Below are 10,294 nucleotides of genomic sequence, written 5' to 3'. Positions count from 1 at the left end.
ATGGAAATAAATGTTATATCTGCATTTGTTTGGTCTTGTAGTGTATATCTCAACCTACTGATTTGTTTGCCATGCCATTTTTGGACTTTAAAATTATTGAAATTTACCCATTGGTTTTTGAAGAATACAACTTAAAAATGACTCATGAGCTTAGATCAACTGTCATACCCCATCAGAACACAAAATATAAGCTTGTTTTACTTCTTTGTTTATAAACAATATAATTGTAAACAAACAATGTATAGACTCAACATGATTAAGGCCTAGATTCAATCTGGACTGTGGAAGATCTGTGTTACACAGCAATTGACATAAAGGTAATTTTCGATTAAGCCGACATATGCTGCGTTTATCGTTAATGTGGTATTTGCGATCGCTGGAACATTGCCTTTAAAACTTGCATATAGTGGGCAAAAAGTGATCGGATTGAGTCTGGCCCTTAAATAATCATTTTAATCTCATGGATGGTCAGCCCTTACATCCATAGCTGTTTGTGAATTTGAGAGTGATTACATTTCTACAGCCCCATCCCCCAGCTTTTAACAAAACAGAGGCGGGGTGGCCACTTTGTTTTTGTCTGAACTGCAGATTGCCCCTTTAAACCTCACCATGTTGTCAATGATACAGGAACATCACTACCCTATTCTAGCTACATATTTTCTATACCTTATTAACTTGTGGCATACTGGTGGTTTTGTTGCATCAATATACCAACCTAAAGTATGGTGAAAAATGTATATCCTGATGGCAATGCCCTCATCCACAGGGCACGAGTTGTCACTGTATGGTTAGATGAGCATGAAAACTATGTAAACCATATGCCATGGCTGTCTATCACCAGATCTCAACCCAATTGAACATGTATGGGAGATACTGGAGGGAAAGCTCAGACAGCATTTTCCACCACCATCAACAAAACACCAAATTATGGAATTTCTCGTGGAAGAATGGAGTCGCATACCTCAACATAGAGCTTCAGACACTTGATGAATCTATGCCAAGCTGCATTGAAGCTGTTCTGGCGGCTCGTGTTGGCCCATAACCCTATGAGGACACTTTATGTTGGTGTTACCGTTACCTGTACATACTTCTAAGTAGCACAATGTTACTGTTATAGTGGTCACTCTGAATAGCTTGAATGAATGTGAGAATTGCTCAAAGAGCAAAAGGAACATGCAGAAGCACATTATGTTGCTGTTGTTTATTAATCACTACAAATGAGAAAAAAGATTACCCTCTACATTTATCATAGAAAATACATTCATTCTACAATGAAGGTATAAGAACATAATAGTAAGTGTTGCCGATTGTAGAAATACACTGACATGACAGATTGAATTAAAAAGTAACAAGAAAACAAATTCGCACGAAAACATTCGATGTCATGAGGACAATTCCGATGTTGTCTCCCTAGACATTTAGCGCCTCCTCCTGCGCTGTCTGGTTGTCCCCGGGGCGGCAGTCGTGCCTGCATCACAGTCTGTGACATGACATCCGCACGACTCAACGTGGATGTAGGAGTGCTTGACCTTTGACCCATCAGGGCACATCAGCTCCACCTCTTTCTGGCTAGTGGTCGCCTCTTGGCAGCAGGAGCAGTAGTGCATCATGGTGTTCGCCTCTGCTGAGTACCTGCACATTCACATAAACACAAGACAAGTTGAAAAGAGGGCTTGAATTCCCGGGGTTGTCTTGACAAGATGAGCACAGGAGTCAAGTCAAATATGCTTCTAGTTCATAAAGGGCACACTAGATAGTGAATAGGTGATCACTGACTGGGGCCTGCATGACATTGACTAGTGCTGCATTCAGCATCTGTAGTACTTACATGGAAGAGGTTCCACAGTTTCCTGAGCAGGAATTGATCTCCACAGGCTCTGCGGTCGCACAGCCACTGATGACAATGCTAGTGGTGGTGTACTTCATCTCACAGACATTCCTGCGTTCTGTGCCTGCTCAGGGAAGATGCATCAAGAGTTATTGTTTGAAACAGTATGACAGTAGATGAAGCAGAAACAGCCAACATATACATGTTTGGCCAGTATGTAGTCACACAATGTTTCCTGTTGGTCTTATTTAGGTGACATAGCATGCTATTATTAACCAGTAGATAGGTGGTTATTAGGAACGCTATGGCTGGACGTGTTACTTACAAGTCTTGCAGAATCCAGTTGCATCTGTCTTTTCTGTTCCCTGGGGTGAAAAATAGGAGAGATGATTTATAAGCAGCAGATTGTATACATTATGTGAGCTCCCTTCCATTCTAAATGTTACTGAAACATCTATCGCTATGACCCAAGAGTGCTACAAATTATAGTAACATTCTGAGTGAGAATGGGAAACAGTGTAACTGCAGTGTTGATTGTCCCCACGATGGAGGTGAGATAGGACAGAAACTCACTGAAACACAGATCTCTGGGCTGAATGCAGGGCACACAGTCTTCACCTCCACTGGTATATATTGGTCACCAGTTTCCTCACATGTGTACTTCACACATTTGTCACCAGGTGGTGACCACGTTTCGTTCACCTGTTGCACAAGGAGAAGATGATGAAGAATTATGATGGAGTTTCAGATCATGCAGACAGATTATGCATCCTCATACACTCTTGTGGTACTCACCTGAATAGTGTGTTTGGTCTTATCTGGCATATTAACCACACAGCTTGTCTGTACACATTTCCCACAACACTGACCAGGTATGGCCTGATACTGGAAGCCCTAAGAAGAGGATGGAGAGTACATTAGTAAATCATTGGTAACCTACTTCATAAGCCTCCAGAGTAGGTTACTGCAAGTTTCTTATAAATACGTAAATGCATTTCTCATCTTTGTTAAGAGAGACATAACTACCTGTGAACATGTAGTGTCGCATGAGATATTTGTGCACACAATGTTGTTGAGCTTGGTGCTAGGATCCATGGTCGAGCTGCAGATACAATTCTCACATGTTCCTTTAGGAACTTCAGCACCAGGCTGGAGTGAAAGAGAGAGACACAAGTTATAATCCACTATAACAGACTGTTTGAATAGAGGAGGGTCAGAGTGCAAAGGGAGCAGTTCTATAGTATAATGTATCTAATTATGAAGGCAGCAAACACAATACAGCGTATCTCAAGCTATGTGTGTGGGTATCTTTCAGAAGCTTGTTGAATTTAATTAAATTGATTTGAAATGATTTATTCTTACCTGGTACTCAATGTTATTGTAAACACATACACCCTTAGGAACTGAACAGACACACATTGAGAAGGAATCAGTCAGTGATACCAGTGATTCATGTCATAGTTAACACAAACGTAATTCAAACCAGTGATACCTGGGAATTACAAAGTCAATGAACTAACTAAACCGCTGATGACGAAAATCAAAGGGACTTACCACAGGTATACTCTGGACAGCAGCTTGAGTTGGACGTGCTTATAATTGCCTCCCACCCTGGCTGGCAGTCCATCATGACTTTGGGGCAAAGCAGTGCATCGCACTCTGTTACAGCGGTAACCAATGAGAAGTGATTAAACGACAAGCCGATAGAGGGTCAAATAACCCCTATGACCCTACAGAACACTTCAGATAATCTTGGTCTAGTACTGTATGAATAAGAGTTGGCTTTCTAATGATTTACTGAAGGGTCTGTTCCATCACTCACCACATGTATATTTCTGGCAGCAGCCTTCTGTCCTGTTCACCAATCTGTAACCAGTCTCATTGCAGATGGGTATGGCTGGTGTGGGGCAAGTGATAGGCTGGCACTGGACAATCATGGAGTCCATGTCACAGGTGCACTGCTGGCAACCACTTTCCCATGTCTCGCCAGGCTTAATGGAAAAACAGGGTAATGTCAGGTCAATACATAAAAAGAAAAGAGTAACAAAAATGTTGTTGTTTTGCAGTGAACTGGATTTAACCATGGCAGTTAATATGAACCATCATTAGGTGAGAAGAAATGGGTTGGAAGTGGTTATTCAGAGATGAAACGTTTTCTGGTCTGTTCTTTGGAAGGAATAAAGAGGACAAGACCTCTTGTCAATGAAAAGTATCCATCCTAAGTATGTGAGTTTCCCTGATTCACGTGAAATGCATCTCATGATGTGGCTATGTGAGAATGAATATCTGGAGAATATTTAGATGGAGGAAATTCTTACCATTTGCGGGTTGCCATCAGGTCCGGTGCAGCCTGAAAATAAATACAGGGTGTGTTTAAAATGTTTGTCTCGCATAGTTGGGGTCAAGTTCTTCACACCTGCACATTTTGTTAACTGTTCCATTACAAATAAAGCCAGTAAACCGTGATTCATGCTGAATTCAAGGTTTAAAAGTACAGAAAGGTCTAATTCTTATATTGATAGCTACCTGCAAAATGACCCATAACCCATTCTTACCACAGGAGACCACACAAGTATCAGAGTAGGTGCTGAACAAGACGGTTTTAGATGGACAGAAGCAACCCTCCTTCGTCTTATTGGTCATTTGGGTTTGGTTGTTCAAATACTTCTCATTATATCTGCGTACAAAATAGATTTGGGATTATGCAGGAGATCATTTATTTAAAAGAAGGCTCATATGAAGGAAATTCATATGACATCCAATCAGACTAAAGCTTACCTGGTATTACATGTTGGTTCAACTGCTGGACCACATGGCATGTACACCTTAGTGGCTGGGCATGTATGCTCTGCAGGACAGAAACAGGTCACAGTTATGCTAAACACCAGCAAATATTTTTTTTAAGTAGTTGCCTATTACAAAAGTCGCTGCCTTTGAATTTGTGGCATGACTACTATGCTTGGATTCATAGCTCACCACATTCTCCATCGGTGGACTTCCTCCATTCAATGCAGATCCCTTTATTTGCACATTCAGATGCATACGCCTCCAGACTAGAGCAGCTAGAATTAGCATTGTAGCAGACATCTGATCTACAGGCCTGAACGAAGGCATCAGGAGAAACCGCTTTATGGCATTCCTCAAAGACCCTTCGATAGAAAATAACATAGTGATTTAGAGAGATGCATGGAGTGCAACCTTTAACCAGAAATGCCAATGGAACAGTACCTGTATTATGATAAAAACAGGTTTCAAATACAAGCAAATTAACATGACAGAAAATGTACATTACAATTGATAAAACACATTAGGAAGTGAATTATCATTTAGGCATTCCTATTGTGTGCTTGTTCCCTTTTTCAAACTTAGTTTGATATGTTCCTTACTTGCTGTTCATGATTTCACAAATAGCTGTCTTGCAGGGGGTAGGGGATGTGCTTGTGGGTGGTGCTGTTGGAGGAGTTGGACAGTCCTGGTTTGGAATTAGCCACTGGCTAGCTGTGACTGAGCAGCTCTCAATCTGACCATTAGGTGACTGGCAGTCATTCTTCTGGGAATTATCACAGGTACCTTGAAAAAATGGATATTAAGTAGGGTATAACCTAGTTAGAAAGGCCAGGTCATAGTTTTTTGTTGTATGCAATTTCTATAGGGTGGTCTCGATAGGAGAATCTACTGAAAGTTTGAAACTGTGAAATGTATATTCACCCACTTTAATAATACTCACCACACTGGCCCTCTGTGCTGCTTTGGAAGAGGGAGTAAGGAAGGTTGATGCTAAATGATGACCCCTTGTAAGACACCTGAACCTTAAGATCAGGGATCTCCAGTACGACCTCCACACCAGTACTTGTTAGAGCAATGTCACCCATTCTGTAAGCTGGGTAGATTCGTTTACTGTTGACATATACCTGCGTTTGTGCAGAAATGAATACACATTTAGATGGTTGAGTCATGTGTTATCTTGAAAGTAGTAACATGACAATGTTAACCCCGTTATTGGTTTTAATTTAAAGTTATGGGATTTTAATAATGCATGATAACGCAGGAGCATAAAAAAATACAAGCAATGAGAATGATCTTTTTTAAATACTTACCACGTTTTCTGTTGTTTCACCAGATCTCTGCTGGGTAAGAATCACTTCATAGGAATTGTAGTGAATGATAAGGGACTGAGGACAGAATCCACTGTCAGCGTTTCCACAGTAGTGGTTATCAACAATAATGGTAAGGTTGTATTTGAAGTTGATTTCTTTCACTAAGGTGTAGGAGCAGTTCTCCTTGAAATTGTAATATACTCCATCAAATGTCATGTAGTGAGATCCACCCCATCCACTGCATACACCTGCAACATGATAAAATATGAGTTGATAATAATCTAAGCTATTGACAGAGGACAATGAAAACGAATGAGCAACAATGTCTTATTTTCATTCAGATTGTTGGGTTGTTAGATTGTATGTTGTCACTTACATTCACATTCATATGTAAAGCAGCATCCAGTTGAATCATAGACCTTGACAGGTGGACGGCCATTCACACACTGTAGTGGCTCCACTGGCTTGCATTTTACTGGTAGCTGGACAACAATGCCGTCCTGGCAAATTGCTGTGGTACAGCTATTCAGCTGCCAAGATTCTCCATTCTGCCATTGATTTGATAAGGGAAAGCATTTACTCAAACATTCACAAGGAGGGTTAAACATACTCTAAGTGTACGTCGAGGCATGGACTCTACAAGGTGTCGAAAGCTTTCCACGGGGACGCTGTCCCATGTTGTCTCCAGTGCTTCCCACAGTGGCTGGATGTCTTTTGGGTGGTGGACCATTCTTGATACATAAAGGAAACGGTTTAGAGTGAAAAACCCAGCAGTGTTGCAGTTCTTGACACAAACAAGTGAGCTTGGCACCTACTACCATACTCCGTTCAAAGGCACTTCAATCTTTTGTCTTGCCCATTCAACCTCTGAATTGCACACATACACAATCCATGTCTCAAGCATTACACCACAAAGAGATGTATACATATTCACCCATTTTATTATTACCCCCCCCAAAAAGATTTTTAGGGAAAAAATGACCTTTCTTGGTGGCTGAACGCTAGTGCAGTCTGGGGAGGATTGAGATGTTGGTGGTGTGGTCGTGGTCTCTTCTGACGTTGTGGTTGATACAGTGGGTGGTGTAGAGGAAGGACATGGATTTGATTCCACTTCAACTTGACACGTTGCTTTGCAGTAAGCGGTGAAGCACCAGCCTGAACCATCAGTCACATTATACACTAGGTTCCCTGATTGTTAAGAAAGGCAAGTGTTAAAACATTTCATTTTGCAAAGTTCTTTAAATGATTAGTGAAATGTAATTTATTTTGATTGTCTGAATTTACATTATACATTTATAACATGTTACCTGGTAGATATTGTGTCCCATTAACATTGCAAATACACTGGCTGGTGGTGACTGCTTGTGATGTTGGTGTAATAATCACTTGTGGCGATGTTGAAGGAGTTCTTGTTGTTTCTAATGGGCCTGTGATGACAACTGGCTCTGTTGTTTCTGTACTTGTTGTTGAAGGCTGTGATGTTGAAGTTTTCATTATAGCAGCTGTAGAATATGTAATTGGACCTGTGGTGACTTCTTTAGGTGGCTTTGTGGAAGTAGATAGAAAAGTCTCTGATGTGGTTTCTTCAGCTGTTGTAGTTCCACCTGTGGTAAGTGTCGTTGTTGTGGGTGCAATTGTAGTTGTTGTTAAAATAGTTGGATTGGAAGATATGACAACTGGCCCTGATGTTTCTTCACCGGTTGCTGTGGGCTGTGATGTTGAAGTAGAGGTTTCAACAATTACAGTGGTGGAAGTGGTTGTTGGGCCGGAGGTGACTTCTTTAGGTGGCTTTGTGGATGTAGATGGAATTGTCTCCGTTGTGGTTTCTTCAATTCCTGTAGTTCCACCTGTGGTAAGTGGCGTTGTTGTGGTTGCAATTGTAGTTGTTGTTAAAGTTGTGGGATTGGATGTAATGACTGTTGGTCCTGATGTTTCTTCACCTGTTGCTGTGGGCTGTGATGTTGAAGTAGAGGTTTCAACAATTACAGTGGTGGAAGTGGTTGTTGGGCCGGAGGTGACTTCTTTAGGTGGCTTTGTGGATGTAGATGGAATTGTCTCATTTGTGGTTTCTTCAATTCCTGTAGTTCCACCTGTGGTAAGTGTCGTTGTTGTGGGTGCAATTGTAGTTGTTGTTAAAGTAGTGGGATTGGATGTTATGACAACTGGCCCTGATGTTTCTTCACCTGTTGTTGTGGGCTGTGATGTTGAGGTTTCAGCAATTACAGTGGTGGAAGTGGTTGTTGGGCCGGAGGTGACTTCTTTAGGTGGCTTCGTGGATGTTGATGGAATTGTCTCATTTGTGGTTTCTTCAACTGTTGTAGTTCCACCTGTTGTAGGTGTAGTTGTAGTTGTTGTTAAAGTAGTGGGATTGGATGTAATGACTATTGGCCCTGATGTTTCTTCACCTGTTGCTGTGGGCTGTGATGTTGAAGTAGAGGTTTCAACAATTACAGTGGTGGAAGTGGTTGTTGGGCCGGAGGTGACTTCTTTAGGTGGCTTTGTGGATGTAGATGGAATTGTCTCAGTTGTGGTTTCTTCAATTCCTGTAGTTCCACCTGTGGTAAGTGGCGTTGTTGTGGTTGCAATTGTAGTTGTTGTTAAAGTTGTGGGATTGGATGTTATGACAACTGGCCCTGATGTTTCTTCACCTGTTGCTGTGGGCTGTGATGTTGAAGTAGAGGTTTCAACAATTACAGTGGTGGAAGTTGTTGTTGGGCCGGAGGTGACTTCTTTAGGTGGCTTTGTGGATGTCGATGAAATTGTCTCCGTTGTGGTTTCTTCAATTCCTGTAGTTCCACCTGTGGTAAGTGTCGTTGCTGTGGGTGCAATTGTAGTTGTTGTTAAAGTAGTGGGATTGGATGTAATGACTGTTGGTCCTGATGTTTCTTCACCTGTTGCTGTGGGCTGTGATGTTGAAGTAGAGGTTTCAACAATTACAGTGGTGGAAGTGGTTGTTGGGCCGGAGGTGACTTCTGTAGGTGGCTTTGTGGATGTTGATGGAATTGTCTCATTTGTGGTTTCTTCAACTGTTGTAGTTCCACCTGTTGTAGGTGTAGTTGTAGTTGTTGTTAAAGTAGTGGGATTGGATGTAATGACTATTGGCCCTGATGTTTCTTCACCTGTTGCTGTGGGCTGTGATGTTGAAGTAGAGGTTTCAACAATTACAGTGGTGGAAGTGGTTGTTGGGCCGGAGGTGACTTCTGTAGGTGGCTTTGTGGATGTTGATGGAATTGTCTCATTTGTGGTTTCTTCAACTGTTGTAGTTCCACCTGTTGTAGGTGTAGTTGTAGTTGTTGTTAAAGTAGTGGGATTGGATGTAATGACTATTGGCCCTGATGTTTCTTCACCTGTTGCTGTGGGCTGTGATGTTGAAGTAGAGGTTTCAACAATTACAGTGGTGGAAGTGGTTGTTGGGCCGGAGGTGACTTCTTTAGGTGGCTTTGTGGATGTTGATGGAATTGTCTCATTTGTGGTTTCTTCAACTGTTGTAGTTCCACCTGTTGTAGGTGTAGTTGTAGTTGTTGTTAAAGTAGTGGGATTGGATGTAATGACTGTTGGCCCTGATGTTTCTTCACCTGTTGCTGTGGGCTGTGATGTTGAAGTAGAGGTTTCAACAATTACAGTGGTGGAAGTGGTTGTTGGGCCGGAGGTGACTTCTTTAGGTGGCTTTGTGGATGTAGATGGAATTGTCTCAGTTGTGGTTTCTTCAATTCCTGTAGTTCCACCTGTGGTAAGTGGCGTTGTTGTGGTTGCAATTGTAGTTGTTGTTAAAGTTGTGGGATTGGATGTTATGACAACTGGCCCTGATGTTTCTTCACCTGTTGCTGTGGGCTGTGATGTTGAAGTAGAGGTTTCAACAATTACAGTGGTGGAAGTGGTTGTTGGGCCGGTGGTGACTTCTTTAGGTGGCTTTGTGGATGTAGATGAAATTGTCTCCGTTGTGGTTTCTTCAATTCCTGTAGTTCCACCTGTGGTAAGTGTCGTTGCTGTGGGTGCAATTGTAGTTGTTGTTAAAGTAGTGGGATTGGATGTAATGACTGTTGGTCCTGATGTTTCTTCACCTGTTGCTGTGGGCTGTGATGTTGAAGTAGAGGTTTCAACAATTACAGTGGTGGAAGTGGTTGTTGGGCCGGAGGTGACTTCTGTAGGTGGCTTTGTGGATGTTGATGGAATTGTCTCATTTGTGGTTTCTTCAACTGTTGTAGTTCCACCTGTTGTAGGTGTAGTTGTAGTTGTTGTTAAAGTAGTGGGATTGGATGTAATGACTATTGGCCCTGATGTTTCTTCACCTGTTGCTGTGGGCTGTGATGTTGAAGTAGAGGTTTCAACAATTACAGTGGTGGAAGTGGTTGTTGGGCCGGAGGTGACT

At 41.9% G+C, this 10,294-nt stretch overlaps 1 protein-coding gene across 1 annotated transcript; it reads right to left on the bottom strand.

Moving 5' to 3' along the window:
- Nucleotides 1-1,307: 1,307 nt before the first annotated feature.
- Nucleotides 1,308-9,426, bottom strand: LOC120043121 (intestinal mucin-like protein; the record flags this gene model as incomplete). Its single annotated transcript, XM_038987842.1, has 20 exons — nucleotides 1,308-1,632; nucleotides 1,829-1,952; nucleotides 2,154-2,193; nucleotides 2,402-2,530; nucleotides 2,624-2,722; nucleotides 2,855-2,977; nucleotides 3,191-3,231; nucleotides 3,383-3,487; nucleotides 3,651-3,819; nucleotides 4,147-4,178; nucleotides 4,384-4,505; nucleotides 4,607-4,676; nucleotides 4,805-4,977; nucleotides 5,215-5,398; nucleotides 5,556-5,739; nucleotides 5,926-6,173; nucleotides 6,302-6,473; nucleotides 6,908-7,113; nucleotides 7,233-7,405; nucleotides 9,293-9,426. Coding segments are annotated over 20 exons (2,742 nt in total), but the record flags the coding sequence as incomplete, so codon positions are not given.
- Between the last annotated feature and the right edge of the window lie 868 nt (nucleotides 9,427-10,294).

This window comes from Salvelinus namaycush, unplaced genomic scaffold (assembly GCF_016432855.1).
Source record: "Salvelinus namaycush isolate Seneca unplaced genomic scaffold, SaNama_1.0 Scaffold873, whole genome shotgun sequence".
NCBI lineage: Eukaryota > Metazoa > Chordata > Actinopteri > Salmoniformes > Salmonidae > Salvelinus > Salvelinus namaycush.
The sequence above is the reverse complement of the archived record's forward strand: the minus strand, read 5'-3'. Positions and strand labels throughout refer to the sequence as shown.